Source organism: Dasypus novemcinctus, chromosome 5 (genome assembly GCF_030445035.2).
Source record: "Dasypus novemcinctus isolate mDasNov1 chromosome 5, mDasNov1.1.hap2, whole genome shotgun sequence".
NCBI classification, from domain to species: Eukaryota; Metazoa; Chordata; class Mammalia; order Cingulata; family Dasypodidae; genus Dasypus; species Dasypus novemcinctus.
The window spans coordinates 166,953,098-166,977,011 of record NC_080677.1 but is presented as its reverse complement, the minus strand read 5'-3'; the positions used below and the strand labels follow the sequence as shown (position 1 = coordinate 166,977,011).

General features: G+C 58.7%; 1 protein-coding gene across 1 annotated transcript in view; it reads right to left on the bottom strand.

Moving 5' to 3' along the window:
* CUBN (cubilin) overlaps window positions 1-23,914 on the bottom strand; it is a 242,374-nt gene that overhangs the window by 61,894 nt on the left and 156,566 nt on the right. The window contains exons 40-50 of the mRNA XM_058297911.1: window positions 20,859-21,056; window positions 16,676-16,822; window positions 15,504-15,694; window positions 15,231-15,414; window positions 10,024-10,198; window positions 9,008-9,186; window positions 7,164-7,373; window positions 6,743-6,883; window positions 6,052-6,233; window positions 1,993-2,164; window positions 603-809 (exon numbers count right to left, since the gene is read on the bottom strand). Of these exons, the coding sequence (XP_058153894.1) occupies window positions 603-809; window positions 1,993-2,164; window positions 6,052-6,233; window positions 6,743-6,883; window positions 7,164-7,373; window positions 9,008-9,186; window positions 10,024-10,198; window positions 15,231-15,414; window positions 15,504-15,694; window positions 16,676-16,822; window positions 20,859-21,056 (1,986 nt within the window). The remainder of the gene's footprint in view (window positions 1-602; window positions 810-1,992; window positions 2,165-6,051; window positions 6,234-6,742; window positions 6,884-7,163; window positions 7,374-9,007; window positions 9,187-10,023; window positions 10,199-15,230; window positions 15,415-15,503; window positions 15,695-16,675; window positions 16,823-20,858; window positions 21,057-23,914) is intronic.

Sequence of the window (23,914 nt, the reverse complement as noted above, 5' to 3'; positions counted from 1 at the left end):
ACAGATGATCTGCAATGGCATTTCCCCGTATTTGCTTAATTACAGGGAAAAGAGCGTCAGGCCCTGATGCAGGCACCTGACGGCAAACAATGCGCTGCACGAAGGAGAGGGCAAAGCTGGTGCCTTTCCGTGAATTCCTAAAAGGGTCACGTTCACCAAGTGCACCCCCATCCTGTCCGACCAGGTTAACCAAGAAGAACGTTCCCCAAAGAGCCGCCACGTGCTTCTCCAACTGGGATACTGCGAGCCCCAGCTGACTTCGAGGTCTAAGCAGAATTCCCGGCCTCCCTTGGGACCTGCCCACGCGGGAAACCAGGGGCCGCTCTGGCCACGCAAGGCCGCAGGCTCCTGGGCAGGGGTCGTGAGAGGAGGGCTGAAGCAGACCCCAGGCTCACCGAAGCAGGAGCCTGACTCGGGGAGCCTCTCGAGGGTGCCAGCGTGATCCCGGCCCCTCCCGCGCTGTGCACAGGCGCGCTTCTGCAGCGCCACCTGGCTGCCCGTGTGCAGGGCCCTGTCCACACACACGGGGTTCCTTCATTGCTGGGGTCTCCAGTCATAAGGAGAGTACTGAGGCAAGCTGGGGCGCCCCTCCACTAACTCACCCCCTCGAAACTCCAGGACGTCAAACTGGCAGTCCTGGTGGCTTTCCAGGTGGAAATCGTGGAAGCGAAGGAAAATGGACGAGTTCTCCTGGTTGGCGTTGCTGAGCATCCACTCGCAGTTGAGGTTCCGCGAGTAATTCCCAACTCCATCGTAGCCAGGAGAAGTGAAGTTTCCCTCCGGGGGTCCCGCGAGGGTCCCGCCACACACTAGGAGACAGAAGGGACCACGGCACGTGGGAGGCAGCCCCGCGCCCTCGGGCTCGGGGGACGTTCTAGAAAGCCTCTGCCAGCCGTACATCCTCGGCGTCGCTAAGGGCCAAGCACGGGTGGCAGGGTGGGCTCTGCTTTTCGGAGCCCTGAGAACGCTCTAGACGGACGGGTGAGGAAGCATGCTGTGACTGCATGGGGTGCTGACTGTGCGCTATGGGTGGGTGTGGCTGTGGGAATAAAGCCTGTAAAAGGCAGCGGAGGAGGTGGTAAGATTTGTGGGAAGATGGAGACCGCGGTGGGCAGGGGGCGCCCAGCACCGCCGCTCTGACCCCTCCTCAGTGACACCAGCGTTGCAGCGCGGCGCCCCCTGCCCACCACGGGCGTGGCCTGGGCATGGAGGGAAGCCACAGACCCCGCGGCTGTGCAGCAAGGCCTCCAAACAGGGCCCCTGGGGACCCCCGAGTGCACTGGCTGCAGGTGCCCGTGGCTTCGGATGAGCCGTCTTCCCCTGGGCTGGAGCGCAGCTGCCTCAGAGGCCAAGAACATGAGAGCAAGCGGCTCTGCCAGTGACGAGGGAATGTCCCCGTATCAAGAGCATAACCTAAAATCTTGTATTTTTAATATTCGGTTCCCCAATCGCTAAACTTCAAAATCCTTAAATAATAGCACTAACCCCCAAAGTAGAGGGATATGTACAAGCAGAGGCCACATCTATCATAACTTTAAAATACTCTCTATCGAATGCAAATGTCTCCCTGTTAATATTCACTGGAAATAAGTACACAGATGGATGATGAGTGCAATGAAATCTGTTCTCTCCTGGAGGAAACTGGCACCTCTCTGGGGTAAGCTGTCCTCTGAGAGGCAGCCCATCTCTCCCAGCCCCAAAGAGCAGCAGGCGCTGTGGAGTGCCAGCCGGGTGGCGGCACTGCCTGCAGTTGAGCTAGAAGTTCCTCTACCACGTGTTTTTCAAGTCTTTAACTCACAATAGTGTTTTCTCTGTCAAAGACAGAGAACTGTTCTATCTGGATGTGCCTCTGTCCTCCGTGGAAGGCCCCAGGTGTGCCCAGGTGTGCCCAGGTGTGTGTCCCATCACGAAGGGAAGGAGACGGCCCAGCCACCGTGGGCAGGTGGGCCTGCCGGGCATCCCGTTGGACAAGGGCTGACAACGTCCTGTTACCTGCGTCTTCACTGGACCCGTAGGAAGCAGAGAAGCCCCCGTACGGCCTGGACCCATCGGTGAAGTAGGTGACTCTCATGGTATTTCCTGAAGATTCTACCTGGTGGCTTACGTTGGCGCTGCTGCACAGCGTCACCAGCTGGGGTGAGTTGGCCCTGATGCCGTTGAACACCTGGAGGAAACGTTCGCCTTCAGCCATGCGGGCGGTGTCTCCCCAGCCTGGTCCCCCTGGGGTCCCTGGACCCCGAGAGCGCCCTGGCGGCACAGCCCCCCAGGGCTGCGGGCTGCACGGCCCCCGGAGTGCACCGCTGTTCAGGGCTGTCCCAGGAGGTGTGCGTTGCCGCAACGCCCTCCTGCCGTGTGGCAGCAGTGGGAACCCTGCGCCCCGCGCCTGTCTGGGGACCGTCTTGGCGCTACGCTCTCGTCTTGGAGTTCGGCGTCCGGTGTCCTCACCAGGCCTGGGCCTCTGACCTTTAGAAAGAGCCCCACACGCTGCTCCCGGAGGAGGACCTTGAAAGTCGTTTAAAATTAATCTCACTGTAAATGTCGTTGTTCTTTCCTCATTACTTATGGGCTCAAAACTTCAGTTTTCTTACTAATCTGAACATTGAGTATTGTACTCCAAATTATTAAATAATAATTCTAGTTGTCCACAGTTATAATAATGAGCAAAGCATTCTTCCGTTACCGAACAAAACCAAAGTGTCCACATTCTAAAAATCCAGAAGTAACTTAACAATGATTGATTGATGATCTTCCTGTTTCTAAGAGGGTCTCAAATGGCTCACACTTAGAAATAATCCCCAGGCCACGTCACAGAGCGCCATCAGAAGGGCCCTGGGGTAGTGACCGTGTCCAGGAAGGCAGCTCTGTGGGGCTTCTCCTTCAAAGAGCCCCCGTCTGGCCGCCCAGACACTTACCCTGTTTTCCAAATTAAGACACTGGAGCACAGCTTATGCAGGTCGCCCAAGTTCAAAGAGCTAGTGTCCCAGAGCTGGAATTTAGCCCAGCCCTCCAGTTCCAAACCATAAACAAGCATGAGGGAACACGACACGACAGACAGCTCAATCATCTGGAAACCAGGGTGGGTCACACATTCCCAGAATCAAAAGGGAGCACCTGAAACCAGGAGGCTGACAAGCATGTCGGAAGGTGGGATCGGGGGCCCTGCCCTGGGCTGATCAAAGGTTTATTTTTGGTTGGCTTTGGCTTGGTTCTGACAAGTTCTCAGTAAACAGAGGACAAATATCCTGGTTTGGAGCAGAGTTTACAGGAAACAAAACTGACCTTGGACCTATAAAAATATAATTCAGAGAAGAAGATTGTGGACATCACATTCAAGATTCAAATTCAGAAAAAGAAATGAAATCTGAAAGCAATTTGTTCCTGGAGTTGTTGCCTCCCCAGGAGAAAAGACCTGTGGACATGACCGTGTAGGTTCCCCCAAGGGGTCTGAGCCCGTCACCCTCATGAAGGCCACGCTGACAAGCCCGGGTCAGCCGTTCTCCAGCACAGGTGCCCACCCAGGGCTTGTGAGACCCCAGGGGAGGTCGACGTAAAGGCTGAGACCGGAGTAGGTAAGGAGGAGCAGGAAGGAAACTGACCAAGAAGAAGCAACGTGAGCGTCGAAACCATGATTAGTATGTTCAAAGATACAAACAAGCTATTCTGTCCACAAAACATGAACACAAGTCTCTATGGATGGAACATTTGGAGTATAAGAAAGAGCTCTTGGAAAGTAAAATAAAATAGAATGCCTGAGAAGGGAGTAGATGTGGCTCAAGCAGTTGGGCGCCCACCTCCCACACGGGAGGTCCTGGGTTCAGTTCCTGGTGCCTCCTAAAGAAGACGAGCAGACGCTGCACCCAGCAGATGCCACAGCCAGCAGCGGATCTGGCTCAGGTGCTGGGCACTTGCCTCCCAAGTGGGAGGTCCCAGGTTGGTTCCTGGAGCCTCCTAGAGAAGGCAGGCACAGAGAGCCGACAACGATCCAGCAGACGAGGGAGCCATCTCGTGGAGGGAATAATAAATAAATGAGTAAATAAGTCTTCAAAAATTATAAGAGAAAAGATCAGAAGATAAAACTGAAATCACTTAGAGTTAAAAGAAAAACACGAAGAGCTAAAAGATAGAGTTTGAAGGTACAGAACTTCTAATGTTTAAACGAAAGGAATTTCAGAAGAGGAAGATATGTCAAAAAAATAATAGAATAAAACATCAGATCTTAAGTATGTGACATTCCCAGTTGAAGAGACCAAATTGAGCATCTAGGGCAACAGATGACAATAGACCAAAAAAAGGCACATCTTTGTGACATTTTAGACTATGGGTGAAAAAGACAATCCTAAGTCTAGAGCGAGGCAAAGTGCCATGTACAAAATGCAAAGCAGAAGGAATTGGACTGGAAATGGCAACTCGGACCTAAGAAAATAAACCATGTCTTCAAAGTTCAGAGGCATAATGCTTTCATCTTAGACCTTTATACCCATCCAAAATACCAACCAAGAATGAGGGTAAAACAAGGATAACTCCAGGACAGCATTTTCTCAAGAAACGTCTCACCCCTGCCGCTTTCTAAGGTGCTACAAGAGCTTATTCCTCACCAAAAAGAAAAACTAACTGAGCGAGGGCAGTGCCAGGAGAGGAATGAAAGGACTTCCAAAGCTGTGGGATGGCGGCTGGCTTCAGGCTAGGAGCCGATGCCAGGGCTCCAGAAAGGGTTTGAACGGAGAAAGGGGGCTGACGGGGTATACTGGGTGATGTAAGTGGGACTGCACACGTTGGTGGATGAAGCGTAGAAGCATGAGTGATTAACAAAGAAAACCAAGAAAATGTGAAATGACAGACTATTTCTTAGAAAAACAAAAGCAAATACATAGTTCACTAGTTGGCTTAGTTGTGAATGATATTTATATAATTGCAGTGATGTAAACAACGGATAACAGTTTAAACAAAATCTGTGACTTGAGTGTCTTGGGAGGAAGTTGGAGGGGATAAATCATCTGCTGTAGGGGATGTCAGTAGATAACGCCTGAGGCTGAAAAATCAAGCCTGAGAAGAATATCAGAGGAAACAGCTGGAGGAGTTGGCGGCACACCTGCTAAGACACAGCAAGGATGGGGCAGGCGGCACACCTGCTAAGACACAGCAAGGATGGGGCAGGCGGCACACCTGCTAGACAGGCAAGGATGGGACGGCAGGCGAGGATGGGACGGCAGGCGAGGATGGGACGGCAGGCCGCACACCTGCCAGCCACCCGTGGGGCCGCTGAGGGCCCCAGTGCAGCATGAGAGCAAGGAGTCCGACCTAACGCCAGGACTCCCAGCCCCGGCGACCAGGAGGTGGAACCGTTTTCCCTGCTCGCTGCAGAGCGAGCTGGGGGAGACGCTAGTCACCTGCAGTCCCTGGGCACGCGCAGGCAGGGGAGCGCCCCAGCGAGCTGCGCTGTACCATGGGCTCCACTTTACCTCCCGGCTGGGGCTGGCCTGGGGTGCAGGGCCCCCAGGGGAGGACCCCGTCAGGCGGGAGGCCCCTGGCCAGCTGGAGCAGTGCAGGGCTGGCCCGGCTGCTCACCGCGTCGCCCGAGGGCGTTGCTGCGCCTGCCGATCCGCCCAGGCACCTTCCGCCGTGGGCTTAGGGACGTGGTGCCCCCGCAATCCAGAATATCTGCTTGAAATTTTTTGTCCTTCCCTTGATACCAAAACCGCCCGACCTCTTTCTTTTCCTTTCATGGGGTGTCTACAGAACCTTATTGTAAAATCGAGGTTAAGTATTGGGTCGCAGGCAACATTAGACAACACTACACATCTACTCCATGCAGTTTGGAGTTTCTAAACTTTTTCTGTGTCATCTGCTGGCCTTCGCGTGGCATCTGTGGCTTGCAGAACTCCCCTAAATTCCAATTTAATTTCTTATGCCCACCGTGATGTTTCGAACCCAGGATGGGGAAAGTCATGGTGTGGAGGGGAAATGGCCCTCTCACTGGCCATGGCCCTGGAAGCTGACGGCTGTTGGAGAGGGGCTGGGCAGCGCCCCCCCGACTCGCGTGCTGGCGCTTACCGTCATGCGCTCCTCGTCGCAGGCCGGGCGGGCGTCCAGCCGCAGGTGGGTGAAGGTCAGGCGGACCCTCCTTCCTTCCTGCACCGTGACCCTCCACTCGCAGGCCCGGCTGTGGGGGTTCGGGTTCGGGTAGTTGGGGGAGGCGAACGTCCCCTCGGGGCCCTGGAGATCCCCGCCACACGCTGAAAGGGAAGGAGAGTCACAAGAGGGTCCACCCAGGCCTGCCCCGCTGCGGGGAGGCTCTGAGATTAGTGCTCATTTACATCCCGTCTCCCCGGCCAGCGTCCCCACACCCGAGGATGCTCGGGGCACACTTGTGTCTGCTCTCGGGGAGCAGCCCGTTTGACATCACGGCGATCTACGCAGCAGTGCAGGCCCCCGGGGTGGAGGGGAAGCCGGCAACAGGGCTGGCAGCTAGTCCCCCGCAACGGGGCGCCGCCCTGGCACTCGCCAGGGCAGTGGGAGCCCGCGGCCAGCTCCGGGGCAGTGAGGGCCCGTGGCACTCCAGGGCAGTGGGGGCCCGTGGCCGGCTCCAGGGCAGTGGGGGCCCATGGCTGGCTCCAGGGTGCTCAGCCGCGGTCCTGCAGCAGGTTCCCCCTTAAGGCTGGCCTGCGAGTCAAGGAGCAGGGCGTGCGTGCCCCGAGCCCTGGCAGGACCCCAGGGCCCCGCGAGCGAGCCAGCCTTGACTCACCTTCAAGGCTGGATTCAAAGTGCAGCCTGAAGCCCGCGGCAGTCATGGAGCCGTCGGTGACAAACCTGACGAGGGCCGTGTTGCCAGAGGTGTCCACGCGGGGAGGGACAGCGCTGCCACAGAACCTGCCCAGCACACCGCCTGCGGGGGGCGCACAGTCCTCAGTGGCTCGGTTGCTCACCCCCGGAGACGGGCTCGTCAGGGGGGCAGGACGGGGGACAGCCTCACACCCGGCCTGCCCGCAAGCCCAGGGCACAGTGGCTGGAGCCAGGATGGGTCCTCCCCCACTCAGGACGGGGTCCTCCCCCCAGGCAGGGACGTGCTGCCCGCTCCATTGGAGCCTCCGGCCGCCTTGGACCAGCCCTGCTGGACCTCAGGGGTCGGGGCGCGTGTAGGTGGACCCCACCGGCGTGGCGCTTACCAGGGCCGCCCTGCTCGCGGATCTCCATGAAGTCCTTCTCACAGCCTGGGGAGTCCTGCAGCTGGAAGTCGTCGAAGTGGATGGCGAGGTAGTGCCCGGCCAGGCCCTGGAGGTGCCACTCGCAGAGCAGGTCGTCCCCGTAGGGCTGCGCGGGGTGGCCCACGCTCTCCACCATGCCGCTCCGGCCCGTCACTCTGCCCCCGCACGCGGCTGCAGGGAGCGGTGGGTTAGAGCCCGCTCCGAGCCATCGCCAGGCGCCATGGTGCGGGAACCAAGTTCCAGAAACCCCGGGAAGGCTCTGCCAGTGCTCCCCGGACCTGAGATTTACCCATGATGGGAGAGCAACGCTCCTGAGCCCCGTGGGAAATGTGCGGGGCCTGGCCTGGGGCCGGTGGAGAGGGCAGGCAGGGAGACAGGGAGGTGGGCGGGGAGGCAGGAGGGGAGGTGGGGGGGGGAGGGAAGATGGGAGGGGAGGCAGGCGGGGAGGCTGGGGCAGGGGGAGGCAGGTGGGGAGGCTGGGGGGGAAGACTGGGGTGGGGAGGGAGGCAGACTCCATCCCGAGGCCAGAGCGAGGGCGGCAGGCCCTGACGAGCCCCAGGAGGGGCTCCCTGAACAGGGGCCGCGCTGGGCGGGAAACGCTGAGGCTGGCGAGGCTGCCGCTCCTGCTCCAAGTGCCACCGTTTCCCGCAGTGACCGGTACCTTGGGGTCATGGAAGTTACTATCGAGTGCTGTGTGACAACAACACTGTCATACACACAACGACGCACCATGTGCCTCCAGACACACAACCACCATGGTGTTGGGAATGGCACAGTTAGGCTCTCCCCGTTTTTGTCGTAAATAAATTTGATCAGTGCCCAAGTCAGCCCTCCGGGACACGAGCTTCTGCGCCTGCGTGAACACACGGCAGTGGCTCGTCGGTGTGCGTGCTCAGTGCTCGCTCTAGAACAAACACTGGCAAACAGAGCTGCTTCTCCAGGGCTGGGCCTGTCCCCAGAGACTCAGAGGAAAGGGCTCTGTTATTCTACTAACAAGAAAAAATACAAAATACCCAAGTTCATAAAAAGTGTTTTCAATATGAAAATCAAAGTAAAAATTGAAAGTGATAAATGACTGTGGTTTCAGACCTTATTTGCCCATTTCTAGCGTGGACAGAGAGAACGACTTCTTTAAAACAAAAGGTGTGAGGCAAACGTGATAACCACTACACTGCGGACCGAAAGCAGGAGGATTGCATCCAGCATCCATGGGGAATCTAAGCCCCCTCTTGATATAGATGTGGAATGGACACAGTCATTCCAGGGTCCACAGGATGGAGGAATAGGGTATGGATTAGAGTGGACTTACTGATACTCTATTCATGAACTATAATGATTAGTAATTGAAGAAAATGTGGCATTGGTGTGGAGAAGGTGGCTATGGTGGCTGCTGGGGGTAGGGAGTGGGAGGAAGAGATGTGATGTGGGGGCATTTTCGGGGGTTGGAGTTGTCCTGGGTGGTGCTGCAGGGACAGTTACTGGACATTGTATGTCCTCCCATGGCCCACTGGGTGGAATGTGGGAGAGTGTGGGCTCTGGTGTGGACCACTGACCATGAGGTGCAGCAGTGCTCAGAGATGTAGTCACCAAGTGCAAGGAATGTCTCAGGATGATGGAGGAGGTTGTTGCTGTGGAGGGAGGAGTGGGGTGAGCGGGGTGGGGGGTATATGGGGACCTCATATTTTTTTAATGTAACATGAAAAAAAATAAATTTAAAAATATTTAAAAAAATAAAACAAGGGGTGATTTTCAGTGGCCTCTAGGCCCGCTGTCCCGACTCCCCGGGCGTGGGGAAGGCGCGTTACCTATGGAGCACTTGGCCTTGAACCCAGCCTGCGTGGAGCTGTTCCCGGTCCGGAACCTCAGGCGCAGGGACTCCTGTGAGGACAGCCGGCTGCCGGGCACCGATGCCCCACAGAGCCGGGACAGCACGGGCGCGTCCGCGTCGGCTCCGTCCCGCAGCTCGAGGTAGTTGGAGGTACAGCTACAGGGGAAACAACCCATGTATCTTACAAGGCCAAGGGCTCAAACCTTGGCAATTAAGTCACCGTTTCTGCTGCACGAGACACTGACAGCGTCGCTCTGGTGGGTTTGTCTCATTGGAAGGCTGCGTAATATTTTTTTTCTAAAGGTAACAGACTTCCAGTTATTAGCTCAAAAAGACAGGTTTCACGTGTACCACTGTGAAGAATATTCACTTACCTTCCATATTCTGTATTCACTTTACAAATACAAAAGTCATTCTCAAATGAACCCCCACCCAGGAAAGTAAAAAACGCGAGTTCTTGGTTTGCCTTGACGATTTGATACAGGTCACCCTGCACAGGTGATCTCCAGGCTCACGGGGAATCTCAGATGGGGTCCCCTTGTGTCCAGAAAAGAGGACGTCGTTACCCAATATTCTGGAGAAAATCAATAGCCCGTGAGTGCTGGGAGGAACCGCTCCTGGATCCAGGTTTTGCCCATACTCGTGGAAGCGCGCACACGCTCGCTAGAGGCAGGGCCTGGCTTTTCAGGGGACGTGATTATCCTTTGCATCCGACACGGGCGAGCCCTCTACAGCCTGTGGCCCCCGAGGGACTCTGGTTGAGGAGAGCTGGGGAGGCTGCCCGGGACTCGCCGTCCTGTGAGTGTGGACACACAAACGCCCACCTGGCAAGCCAACGCTTTGTCATTTGTGAGCTGAGTGTGGGCTTGGCAAGTCCGGGCTTGTCCGGCAGGACGCGCCTCCCTGGGGGAGGAAGGACGATGCCCGACAGGGGAGGCTGACAGCGAGGAACTCGAGCGTGCAGAGGAGAAAAACCAAGTGGGCGCGACCTACTTGGGTGTGGCTTCGATGCTGAATTGGTCTTCAAACTGCAGCCGCACGAGCCTCCCGGGCGGGGCGGACACAACCCACGTGCAGTCGGCGTGCTGGGGGTAGCGCGCTGGGTGGTTGGGGGAGGTGATGTACCCCGCCGCCTCCGCGTCGTGCAGGTAGAGGTTGCCCCCGCAGGCTGCCAGGAAGCACAGGCACGTCGGCGACGGCGAGGTGGAGGAAGGCGCCACCCACCCTGCCAGCGCCCATTTCCCTCCGTCTCGGGCCCCTCGTGTGCTCTGAAGCAAATCAGCTCTGAATCTGCTCGGGAGGGAGTTGCCAGGCCTGTCACTCTTCTGCTTGCAAAGCCGTGCCCTCCTCACTGGAGATGCCCCTCCCTAGCGCCACAGGGCGCCCTGGCACGCCGAGGGGGACACGCGCCCATGCCAGCGGCTACGACGTCCCACTAATTGTCCTCTTGGGTCTCAACAGGCAACAGGAAGGAGTGGAATTCACGTGGAGCTGCCCGGCACGTCCGCCGCCAGCACCACCTCCTGAATTCCACCGCTCCCCGGACAACCCTGGGGCTCTGACCCTCGACCTCACACCCTGATGGCGTCACCCTCCTTGCCCGTCTCTCCCTCGGGCTCCCCTGGCGAAACCCCAACTCCACGGCGGGTCCGGCTGCTGACGCCACTGCAGACATGGTCTCCCGCCCCACGCTCCCAGCAGTGGCCCCCTCCGTGGCCCCGTCCCAGCCCAGCGCCGATCCTGAAGAACGTGGAGGAAGCCAGCCTATCCACCAGCGCGAGCCGCCCTGCACCGCAGGGCCGTCCCGCACGGGGCCTCGCTCAGCCAGCCCCTCCTGGCCGCCACCCTCCGCCTGCCACGCCTCCTCCCGCTCTCTCCCCACGTCCAGGCTCGAGGAAACTGCAGCCGCTCAGCATCCTCAGCCCCTCTCGCTCCATCACCCCCACTCCCCGTCAAGGCACACACCCACCCAGGGCCAGCCCGAGACCCTCCGACCCTGCTTTGTGCCCGCGGCACTCGCGGGGTGGCCCTGGCACCCCGGCAGGCCTCCCGCCGCCCTGGGAACCCCGGTCCTCCGTGGGCTCTCCTCCCCGTCCGCAGCGCCTCCGTGCCCAGGGCTTCCCGGGAATTGCGAAGAGCCCAGGAGCACTCGGAGGCCGTTCCTCTCCTCCCCCAGGCGCCCCGATTAGCACCCTCCGTCCTCATGCCTGAAGTTACAGCCTGCCAAGGACCCCTACCCACAACCCGTCCACCCTCCTCTGACCTGCACGCTCAGCTCCCAGCCGCCGTCGAGACCCGGAGACCATGGCAACGGGGAGCGTCCACTGCCCGCCCCCCCCCCGCTCCTCTCCAGGGCCCAGTGCGAGCGGAGGACCCAGCACCCACTCCCACCCACTTCCAGGGCCCTGTGACGGCACCCCCCACCCGCTCCCACCCACCCACTTCCAGGACCCGGTATCAGCACCCACCACTGCTCCCACCACACACTCCTCCTACGCCCACCACTTTAGTTTTCTCCTTGGAGCTCTGTGGCCCGTGGCAGAGTGTGTATTTTGTTATTTGTTAAACGAGTCAGGAGACGCACTCGAGCTCCATGAGGGCACTGGCTGCGCTGTGCCTGCTCTGCCCCGACCAGAACGGAAGCTGACGTGGAGATTCCAGGCAGCGTTCGCGGAAGGGGCCACACCACAGCCACAAGCCTGGGCCACCCCCTCCCCCCCACTCACTGCCTCCACACACGTGCTCCTCCATGCTCTCACCGAGGCTGCCTCCACGCGTGTGCTCCTCTACACTCTCACCAAGGCTGCCTCCACGCGTGTGCTTCTCCACACTCTCACCAAGGCTGCCTCCACACGCATGTGCTCCTCTACACTCTCCCTGTGGCTGCCTCCACGCGTGTGCTCCTCTACACTCTCCCTGTGGCTGCCCCCACATGCATGTGCTCCTCTACACTCTCCCTGTGGCTGCCTCCACGCGTGTGCTCCTCTACACTCTCACTGTGGCTGCCTCCACGCGTGTGCTCCTCTACACTCTCACTGTGGCTGCCTCCACACGCATGTGCTCCTCTACACTCTCCCTGTGGCTGCCTCCACGCGTGTGCTCCTCTACACTCTCCCTGTGGCTGCCTCCACACGCATGTGCTCCTCTACACTCTCACCAAGGCTGCCTCCACGCGTGTGCTTCTCCAGGCTCTCACCAAGGCTGCCTCCACGCGCGTGTGCTCCTCTACACTCTCACTGTGGCTGCCTCCATGTGCGTGTGCTCCTCTACATCTCCCTGTGGCTGCCTCCACGCGTGTGCTCCTCTACACTCTCACTGTGGCTGCCTCCACGCGTGTGCTCCTCTACACTCCCACCATGGCTGCCTCCACGCGTGTGCTCCTCTATGTTCCCACCGTGGCTGCCTCCACACGCGTGTGCTCCTCTACACTCTCCCTGTGGCTGCCTCCACGCGTGTGCTCCTCTACACTCCCACCATGGCTGCCTCCACAAGCGTGTGCTCCTCTATGCTCCCGCCGTGGCTGCCTCCACACGCGTGTGCTCCTCCATGCTCTCACCGTGGCTGCCTCCACACGCGTGTGCTCCTCCATGCTCTCACCGAGGCTGCCTCCACACGCATGTGCTCCTCTACACTCTCACCGAGGCTGCCTCCACGCGTGTGCTCCTCTACACTCTCACTGTGGCTGCCTCCAAGCGTGTGCTCCTCCACACTCTCACCAAGGCTGCCTCCATGTGCGTGTGCTCCTCTACACTCTCACTGTGGCTGCCTCCACGCGTGTGCTCCTCTACATCTCCCTGTGGCTGCCTCCACGCGTGTGCTCCTCTACACTCTCCCTGTGGCTGCCTCCACGCGTGTGCTCCTCTACACTCCCACCATGGCTGCCTCCACACGCGTGTGCTCCTCCATGCTCTCACCGTGGCTGCCTCCACACGCGTGTGCTCCTCCATGCTCTCACCGTGGCTGCCTCCACACGCGTGTGCTCCTCCATGCTCTCACCGTGGCTGCCTCCACACGCATGTGCTCCTCTACACTCTCACTGTGGCTGCCTCCACGCGTGTGCTTCTCTATATTCTCACTGTGGCTGCCTCCACGCGTGTGCTCCTCTATGCTCCCGCCGTGGCTGCCTCCACAAGCGTGTGCTCCTCTATGCTCTTGCCGTGGCTGCCTCCACACGCGTGTGCTCCTCTACGCTCTCGCCGTGGCTGCCTCCACAGGCGTGTGCTCCTTTACGCTCTCACATGGCTGCCTCCACGCACGTGTACTCGTCCACGCTCTCGCCGTGGCTGCCTTGGCCCGGGAACCCTCCTTTCCTCCTTGCCCTCTTTCTTCGGCCTCCTGCCATGGTCTGCACTCACACTTCAGGTCCCGGCCTTCCAGCACACCCCCATTTCCTTCAGGCCAGCACCGCAGGCCTTCTGGCACCCACCATCCTTGCCTGCTTTGCCACATCGCCTCTGTCTGCTCTTCCCCCCAGCAGGAAGAGTGCTCTCGTACCCTGAGCCTGCCTTATCACCTCAACCATGGAGCCGGGTGTGCTGTGTGCTCAGTGTCCACCACCTGCCGGGAGCCCCAAGGCCCGGGGGACCACGCCCTCCCTTCTCTTTGCCAGCCGTCTGCTCCATGGACGCGAGGCCCTGGTGGAAGTCGATGGCTGGCACAGTGTGGGTACTTAATAAACCAACCAATCAGGGTGAGAGCAAAAGCACGTAGCACAGGGACCCAGAAATCCAATCAAACCTACAGAAGGAGTGTTGTGGAGAGATGATGTGAAAGCTGGGTGAACTGGATGGCACCTGTTGTTCCCGGAATGATGGAGGTAAAGGCTGAGAACTGGGAACGGCATTGAAGGGCCATGGCAGGCTGGCGATGGAGTGGGAAAAGTGGGCAGGGTGGAGGGGAAGAAGTGGGCACGGGAAAGGCTGGTGGAGGGGAGGAAGTGGGTCTGGTGGAAAGGCTGGTGGTGGAGAAGCGGGCATGGGAAAGGCTGGTGGAGGGGAAGAAGTGGGCACGGGAAAGGCTGGTGGAGGGGAGGAAGTGGGCATGGGAAAGGCTGGTGGAGGGGAGGAAGTGGGCACGGGAAAGGCTGGTGGAGGGGAGGAAGTGGGCATGGGGAAAGGCTGGTGGAGGGGAGGAAGTGGGTATGGTGGAAAGGCTGGTGGAGGGGAGGAAGTGGGTATGGTGGAAAGGCTGGTGGAGGGGAGGAAGTGGGTATGGTGGAAAGGCTGGTGGAGGGGAGGAAGTGGGCACGGGAAAGGCTGGTGGAGGGGAGGAAGTGGGCACGGGAAAGGCTGGTGGAGGGGAGGAAGTGGGCACGGGAAAGGCTGGTGGAGGGGAGGAAGTGGGCACGGGAAAGGCTGGTGGAGGGGAGGAAGTGGGCACGGGAAAGGCTGGTGGAGGGGAAGAAGTGGGCATGGGGAAAGGCTGGTGGAGGGGAGGAAGTGGGTATGGTGGAAAGGCTGGTGGAGGGGAGGAAGTGGGTATGGTGGAAAGGCTGGTGGAGGGGAGGAAGTGGGCACGGGAAAGGCTGGTGGAGGGGAGGAAGTGGGCACGGGAAAGGCTGGTGGAGGGGAGGAAGTGGGTCTGGTGGAAAGGCTGGTGGTGGAGAAGCGGGCATGGGAAAGGCTGGTGGAGGGGAGGAAGTGGGCACGGGAAAGGCTGGTGGAGGGGAGGAAGTGGGCACAGGAAAGGCTGGTGGAGGGGAGGAAGTGGGCACGGGAAAGGCTGGTGGAGGGGAGGAAGTGGGTCTGGTGGAAAGGCTGGCGGTGGCTGGCGGTGGGGAAGTAGAGTACCAGAATAGGATACCCCCTGTTCTGAAGCTATACTCACTCACTTGTTTATTCAATTAAACCTTACATAAAAATAAACGTTGCAAAATTAAGTCATTGCAGCAGTAAGTATAATTATAAGCAAAGGTACTTAAGTCAAGACCCCTGTGATGAAGTGTAATTAAACGGCTGATCGTAGGGGCTCAGGGTCACCTTAGAGCAGCAGTTACTGACAGCGTCTCACCGCCGCGTGGACCAACGGCTGCCCAGTCCACAGGAGGGCCACGAGCCCCTGGCCTCGGAGGGTCACCGGCTCCGTCACCACACGGGCGTCCCCACCCGTGAAGGGGCCTGGGCACCCCTCGTGCAGGAAGGAAAATGCTTCTCCTGTGACCAGGACCAGCGAGCAGGGGCAGGAAGGGGCGAAAGACTTACCCAAGCTCATGGCCTCGTATCTGAGCCTGAAGCCCTGGCCCCCGCCGCTGTCGCCGGAGATGAACCGGGCAAACATGTGGTTGTCCGAGGTGAAGAGCGTGGACGCCGGCCGGCTGCCGCAGAAGCGGCCGTTGCCTCCGAGGGGCCCCAGGGGCGGGGAGGCCATGTCAGGGCCGTTCCTGAGCTGCAAGGACGAGCCGAGATGCATGGGTCTCCCCGGAGCTCCAGCCCCCCCGGCCGTGGGCGGGAGCGGGCGCCGCGAGGGGCACCTACCGCCAAGTAGTCGCCCTGGCTGCAGGACGGGTCCGCGTTGGGCACCTGGAAGGGCTGCTCGAAGTGCACGGCGACAGTCAGGCCGCTCTGCACCCGCACGTGCCAGGAGCAGTTGAGGTGGGGGGGATAGGCGTCGGGGAAGCCAGGGGACATGAGGAGCCCCCTGTCCACGTGCAGGGAGCCACCGCAACCTTCGCACAGAGACAGGGCGTCAGGGGCAACGGCGTGGCCCGGAGCTGGACGTGCACCCGCCAAGCCCCGCCGGGGTCTGCCACGGAGGTCCGCGGCCAGGGGAAGTCCCCCCGCTTGCCAAGCCGCGTTCCTCCCGAGCAGGTGAGTGGCAGGGGGCCCTGGAGGAAGCACGGCTGTGGGGGGGCCTCCATGTCCAGGGCCATTGGGGAAGGCCACGGAGAGGGACAGCCTGAGCGGAGGGAGGGACAGCCCATGGGGGAAGGCCGATGACCGTGCAAAGGCTCGGCCGGCTGGAGGCCGAGTACAGGTCCCCAAGGCGTGGCTGGGGATGTGCAGCACGGGTAGGCACAGGGAGGCATGGGGAGGCGCAGCATGGGGTCCAGCCTGGAGGGACGTCTGGCCCAGGGGCCGGGGGAGGGTGCAGCAGGGGTGGGAGTGGGGAGCGACCACCGTGGCTGGGTGGTGGTTAGGAGGCAGAGCAGGAGAGGAGCAGAAGGCGCGCCCGATGCCCGGCCTCAACAACTGGGGAGCGCGCCCCCGGCGCAGGGCTGGGAGCGAGTGGGCGGGGAGGGCTCAGCTCTGCTCTTGTTCCGCTGGGAGCTCCTTCCGGGCCTGGTGCTGTGAAGTGTGCATGCCCTACACGCACACGTACAAAACCTGGGCTGTCAAGTGTGTGCACACGTGCATGCAGGAGCCATGAGCTGACGGATGTGCGTGCAGATCTGTGTCTGAGCCACGAGCTGCCACATGTGTGATCATACATGTATGGACCACGAGCTGCCACATGTGTGTAATCACATGGATGGAGCATGAGCTCTCAAGCATGTGTGTATACACATGCATGAAATGGGCTGCTGGGCACATGTCAGCATGTCAGGCGTGCACGTGTGTATGTGCAGGCATGAACCCGCGCTCTCAAGCACGTGTGCACACGCGTGCCAGGCGTGCATGCGGCGTGGAGGCCGAGGAGGAGGGGACACCTCTGTGGAAGGAGGCGTTGAAGCCCGGCCTGGTCACGCTGAAGTCGGAGGTGAAGCGCAGCAGCAGGTGCTCCCCAGTTGAGCGGAGCGGCCCCGGCACCTCCCGGCCGCACAGCACGGCCAGCGGCGGGGCCAGCTCGTTGTCTCCTAGGACCAAGGAAGGCAGGCATCAGCAGGGACCCGGAGCGGCCCCCTGCGCCCAGCTGAGCTGCCCCTGCCCCTGCTTGGCTCCCCAAGGTCCTTCCAAACCCTGGGCCCGTTTTCCAGAGCCAGACTCAAAATCTGAGCCTCCGGCAATGAAGCAAGGACCCCGGCCAGAGGGCCTGGGGCTACAGGTCCTGCACCCGCAGAGAAACACAGGCTGCGCTCTGTCCCGGTCATCCTTAGGATGCAGGCCGCGCTCTGTCCCGGTCATCCTTAGGACGCAGGCCGCACTCGTCCGGGGTCATCCTTAGGATGCAGGCCGCGCTCTGTCCCGGTCATCCTTAGGACGCAGGCCGCACTCGTCCGGGGTCATCCTTAGGATGCAGGCCGCGCTCTGTCCCGGTCATCCTTAGGACGCAGGCCGCACTCGTCCGGGGTCATCCTTAGAGCACAGACCACGCTCTTCCCAGGGTCATCCTTCGGACGCAGGCCGCGCTTGCCCCGGGTCATCCTTAGGGACACAGGCTGCGCTCGTCCAGGGTCATCCTTCGGACACAGGCTGCGCTTCACCCGGTCATCCTTTGGACGCTGGCCGCGCTCATCCCAGATCTGCACTCATTGTTTTGGGTCTTCCCCAAGAGGCGCAGAGATTTCAAAGGACCCTCCTCGCTCGGCCCAGGGCACAGGGCTGCTCTCTGTTTGACTTTTCTTTGCTTGTTCACTGTGTCCGTGCGTGGACTCTTACGAGGGCAAGAGCAGCAACGCAGGGCAGTCTCGGCAGTGTCCGGGGGAAGCAGAAGACAGTGGCCCCTCGAGACCCTTCCCCTTTGCTTCTCGTGGGCATCAGTTTCACTCAAACCAACAGTCCCTGCAGAAGCCACAGGGAGCAGAGGGGTGCAGAGGCCTTGGGACTTGGCGGGGAGCGGGTTTTACCGTAAGGTGGAGAATTACTGTTTCCAGCTATGAAAACAGGAGGAGAGCAGGGGAGAGGAGCAAGGTGCCCTTTTCCACGACTCTTTTGGGCACTGGCCACTATGAAAACGCCCTCGTTACCGACCGCTTTAGAAAGCAAACTCCTTTCCACGTCCGTGCTCACAGGCACAACAGCACCGTTTAAAAGCAGACGCTGGAAGGGCCTCTCCGGAGGGCTGGTGACCCCGGAGATGTCCATGGGTTTTCGATTCAAATTTGTCTGTCGCTCCTTTGGCTTCTGAACCTTCCGCTGTGCGTCTCAGCCCATGCTGTGTGTGGGAACCTGCTCTCCAGTTATAGGTGTCGCGCGTTTTGGAGCTTATGGGATGTCATGACGTCACTTGTCACATGTCACATGCAGCTCATCTCTCAGTGAGACGGGGCAGATCTGCTGACCTCGAGCTCTTTTCTAATCCTCAACCAGGCTGTCTGGACAAACGACCACACTCACCTCTAACCACAGGCACCCCTGAGAGAAGCCATCGGGTTCCAAACCACCTGGGGGAGCGAGCACCCCGATCAGGCGAGCCGCGAGCAGGTTCTGGTTTCCCAGTGCGTGTGAAAGTTACGCTACTCCATGCTGTAGGCTGTCAAGTAGCCTTATGTCTAAAAAGCTTCAGCAATAGCATTACATCTTAAAAAACATTGTCAGGGAGTGGACGGCACTCAGTGTTGAGCACCTGCCTCCCAGGCACGAGGTCCCAGGTTCAATCCCTGGTCACTCCTTAAAAACAAAAAACACATTGTAAACGTTAAAATGTGACACAAAGATACAAAGTAAGCACATGCTGTTGGAAAACTGGTGCCAATGAACTTGCTCGACACAAGACTGCCCAAACCTTCAACTTGTACCACATGTAATCTCTGTGAAGCGCAGCAGAGCGACTCGCAGTGAAATGAGGCTGCCTGTGCCACGTCCCTTCTGGCTCGCTGCCCGCTGGCAGCCAGCACGGCCAGCACGGCGTCTGGGCCCCAGGCTCCACTCCAGGTGCTGGAGGCTTCTGCGCGGCAGGAATGAACTTGATCTTGAGAACGAGGGTGCGTCTCGAAGCCCGAAGGCCTGGCACCAGGGCCACGCTGCACCCTGCACCCGTGTCAGAGGCGAGGCCGCGGCTGGGAGGATCGGCCTGTGGAGCACGGTGGAGCCGGCGCGGGGGGCTCCCCGCAGCCCGGCCCCGCCCGGACAACGCCCTCCTGGACAACGCCCTCCCGGCACCGTAGACGGGAAAGCCAAGGTGGCGGGGGCCTGCCCGTCCCTCAGGACGCAGCACCCCGAGCCCAGGAGGTGGGCGACTCAGGTGCCCCCCAGCCTGCGCCTCAGAGGTGCCCTGCGGCTCCAGGGCCGGGCAAGGGGCTGCGTTTCGACGAAGTCCCTTCTCCCCTCCCGGCACGCCGCAGCTCCGCGAACCCTCTGTTGCGTGGGCCTTGGCGTGAACCGCATCTCCTGGTCCCGAAGGGGCCAAGTCAGTTTAGAGTCACAACAACCGAGCAGAGTGACTGAGCAGGCAGGGGAGCGGCTCAGCGCCCGGGAGAGCCCAGGGCCCTGGGGGGCAGCCAGCGGGGCCACGGCCCAGGGGTCACAAGGGTCCTTGCCTGCACCTGCTCGCCTTTAGAGGTTTCCTCAGAATGTCACCCAGAAGCAAAATACCAGTCGGGCAAAGAATAAGTGAAGTGGGTCACAAAAATTAACCCTAAAAATATATTAACATTGTGCAAATGAATAAAATACCCACCACTAACACAGCAGACACTGGCTGTTGTACAGCAAGTAAAGGAAGAAAGAAAGCACCTATTCCGTGTCTATGCACACTGTCCATGATCAACGCGGCAGAGGGCTGGGCGCCAGGCTGTCCAGCGGTGGCTTGGCGCATGGCTGCTGAGCTCTGCCAAGGAGCCCGTGCCCGCAGGCTGGCACAGCGTCCCAGGCGTGTCTCCACCTGCACACCCAGTCTAAGTTAGACGGTCCGACTTGTGCACCGGCTGCATAAGGCAGGGCTGCGGCTCCCCCTGGCCCTCGTGCAAAAGGGCAGGTACAGGTGTCGCCTGTTCTGCAGGCAGAAAGCAGGCTTGCGGCCCCTGGGCTCCAGGCTTCCGGAGAGTTCCTGATGGAACAGACAGCCACTTGATGGACAGGATTCTAAGAAAATCTGTAACATGCTTCTTTGGGGCAGCCACCTGCTGAAGGTGTCTTCGAGGTTCATTCTGAACGTTCAGAACATGAGCGCAAAGACACCCATTTCACGATGGGAGGCCTTTCAAGCCTTGTCCACAGGAAGACCTGCTCCGCTGGGCTGTGTGTGGATGGCCGCGCCGCCGGGGAGGGGAGGAGCTCCGCTCAGGGCCTGCTAGGCTGCTCCCGGGGACCCCCTCTTGGCATCCAGCCTCTGGGGGCTCAGGAGACTGAGGGGGTCTGCAGACCAGCAGCCCGAGGGCTACAGCCACGCTCACGTTTCAACAATGCCAACATCTGACAGCTGGGAAGCTCGTGGAAAGTTCCGGGTCTCCAGCATGCCCTGGTGCACAGGAGGTGGCACTGGCCTGCCTCTGCCCTCAGCTCCGGCCCGCAGTAACCATGTGGGGCAGGTGGTGAGCAAGGCGCCAGCTCTGCCCCTGCTCACCTGCCCTGCCGGGGGCTGCTAACTCACCAGGCTCGCCACCCCCCCAACCGGGCGTCTGATTCTGGGGGAGAACATGCTGTTCCAGCAAGTTCCAGGCCGATGCTGGGCTGCTGGCCCTGGGGCCACTGAGGAACCCCGAGGTGGAGCCCCCAGGAGCTGCACGGCATGTCGGGACCCCCACCCGCTGCCCAGCACAAAGCTGCCCAACTCTGCCCGTCCCCCCAGAGACCCGCCCTCGGGCCCAAAACCGATCACCAGGGCTATGGAAGAGGGCAGCATGGCGGAGGCCCTGGCTGCGCAGGGCGTCCCTCTCCATCAAATCCGCCTGCATCCTGTCAGCCTCCGAGCCACAGCTCTGGGATGGGGGACGGCCAGAGGCAGTGAACGCCGCAGCCCAGCCAGGCGGGGGCTCGGGGCGCTGCCGCCCCCGGGGTGCGCGAGCTCCTCACCGTCTCTGATGATTAGCTTGTCGAAGCTGCACGTCTGTTGCCACTCGATGTCCAGGGACAGGATGTTGAGCTCCACGGTGGAGCCCGGGGCCTCGATGAGCCAGGAGCAGTCGGCCCCGTTGCTGTAGCCGTCGGGCCAGCCAGGGGAAAAGAGGAACCCGGGCGCCTCCCCGGTCTGCAGGAAGCCCCCGCAAGCACCTGCGGGAGGGACATGGCCGTGGAGCGCCCCCGCGGCAGCGCCAGCCCGCGCTGACCACCGATGGCGACGGAAACCGCTGCTCAGGGAAGCAAGGAGGAGGAGGGTGCCCATGGCCAGGCGCCTTCTGCGCTGCCTTCCGCGTGAGGCGCATGGCGTGGCCCAGCTTTGCGCCCTGATGGGCAAGCAGCGCACCTGGTCCTGAGCACCCGCTACGGCCAGGCAGGTGCATCCACGCCGGAGGCCCCCACCCGTGACGCGGAGGCGTTCCCTGGCACACCCTCTTCTCCTCTCTAGACAGCTACTCACCAGGCGGCACGAGGGCCAGGCAGCTCTGAGTAAGTTTTCAATTTAGCTACACTGAAATGTTCAAAATACATGTGAACTCAATCTCGGCAGCTTTACATTATTTTAAATTTAATTATGTTTTTAAAAACAGCTTTACCGAATTAATTCACATGCCATGAAATTTACTCTTTTAAAGTACATAATTTACTGGTTTTTAGAATATTCCGAGTCCTGCTACCATCACCACTAATTCTAGAACATTTTCATCACCCCAGAAAGAAACTCCGGACCCACGGCAGGCGCTCCCTGCCCCCCTCCCAAAGCCCCCGCCACCACTAATCTTCTGTCTCCATGAATCTGTCCATTCTGGTCATTTCATATACACAGAAGCATATTTTGTGGCCTTTTGTGTCTGACCTTTCATGTTTCCGAGGTTCATCCGTGTTGTGGCTGTGTCAGGACTTTTTTCCCTTCCGTGGCTGACATTCCTTCTTTTCCACAGTGGCTTCCCCAGTTCACGTCCTCACCAGAGTGCCCGAGGGCTCTCATCTCCCCACAGCTCTGCCAACACTTGCTATTGCCGAGCTACCGCTGTGGACTGTGCCTCGCTGTGGTTCTGATTTGCATTTACCTGAGGACTAATGACACTGGGTACCTTTCAAGTGCTTATTGGCCTTTGTTTCTCTTCTTTGGAGAAATGTCTATTCAAATCTTGCATCCAGTTTTTTATTGGATTATTTCTCTTTTTACTGTTGACATGAAAAGTTCTTTATGTTCTAGATACAAGTCACTTATCAGTTATATGATGCACTAATATTTTCTTCCATTCTGGCGGTTTTCTTTTCAATTTCTTGATGACGTTCTTGGAAGCACAAAATTTTTAATTTTGGTAAGTCCAATTCATCTGCTTTTTATTTTTCACTTGTTACTGTGGTGCCATATTTAAGAACCTTTGTCTAATACATGGTCATGTCTGTTTTCTTCTAGGAGGGCTACAGTTCTAGTGCTTACCTTTCAGTTTATGAGCCGTTTTGAGTTAACTTTGGGGTACAATGAGGAAGGGGTCTAATCTCATTGTTTATCTGTGACTGCCTGCCTGTCCCAGCGCCATCTGTGGACATGACTCTTCTTCCTTCCATTCAGTTGTCTTGGCAACTTGGGTCAAAATCAATGGATGGAACGTAAGAGTCTGTCCTTGGGCACCCAGCTCTTCCCTCGGACTGTCCTTGTGCTGGGACCACCCTGGATTATTGCTGCTTTGCGTTTTGGGTTCAGTGACTGTAGAGCCTCCAACTTTGCTTTTGTTCTGGCTATTCTCAGTCCCTTGAATTTCTCCAGCAATTTTGAACAGGATGACATTGAATATGTAGATCAGTTTGGGAAACACTGCTAGCTTAACAACATTACGTCTTTCAATCCATGGGCACAGGCTGTCTTTCCATTTATGTAGGTCGCCATTACTTTCTTTTAACAACATTTTGCAATTTTCAGCATCCAAGTCTTGCACTTGTTTTTTTAAATTTTTACTATTTTATTCTTTTGGGTGCTTTTGTAAATGGAATTGCTTTCTTAATTTTATTTTTGGGTTGTTTATTGCTAGTGTCTATGAATGAAATTGGTTTTTGCCTATTGATCTTGTGTCTTGTGATTTTTTTACTACTGCTAATAGTTTTTTGTGGATTCCTTAGGATCTTCTAAATATATGATCACGTCATCAGAGCAGAAGCAGTTTTACTTTTCTTTTCTGATCTGGACTCCTTTGTTTCTTTTTCCTACCTATCTGCTTTCACCTCCAGTACTTTGTTGAACACCTTGTCTTCTTCCTGACCCTAGGGGAAGGGATTTGGGGATGCCCTATAGTGAATTACAATAGAATAGGGACTTTCACAGCACCTGCTGCCTCCCTACCTCCGAGGTGGCTCAGCCCCGCCAGGTCCCTCTTGAGCACCCCTGGCACCTGCTTCCCAAAGTTGAACAGCTCCTCCCTCCTTCCACGTCTGACCTGGCTCTCTGCCCCCACGAGGTCAAATGCCAGGTCCCCAGACCCCACTGTCTGACCAATGGCCACGGCCCTGCCCTCTAACACTACCAGGCAGCATCCCAGGTCCACTGGCCTCTTGCTGCTGCATGCTGGGCTGAGCCAGCCCTCCTGGCTGCTTCCCTGGACCTGTGGGCGGCCGCTCCTCTGCTCTAGGGCCCTGAGGACTAATCGCCTTCCCTTCATACAGCCCTGGGGCCACTCAGACCCTTATCGGGCTGGGAAAGCCTCCTGTTATTCCCGGCTTGTCCAGTGTCCTGGTAATGAAGGTATGTCAGATTTGTCAAGTGAGAGGACCCGGTGCTTTTTGTCTTTTTTCTATTGGTATGGTAGATTACATTGGTTTTTGTATGTGAAACCAGCCTGCATTCCTGGAGTAACCTCCACATGGTCTTGGTGTACAGCCTTTTCATGTACTGCTGGGTTCACTTTGCCACTCTTTTGCTAAGGAAATTTGTCCTTATCATAAAGGATTCTGCTCTGTAGTTTTCATTTCTGCTCTTTTCTGGTTTCTGTGTCAGGGTAATACTGGCT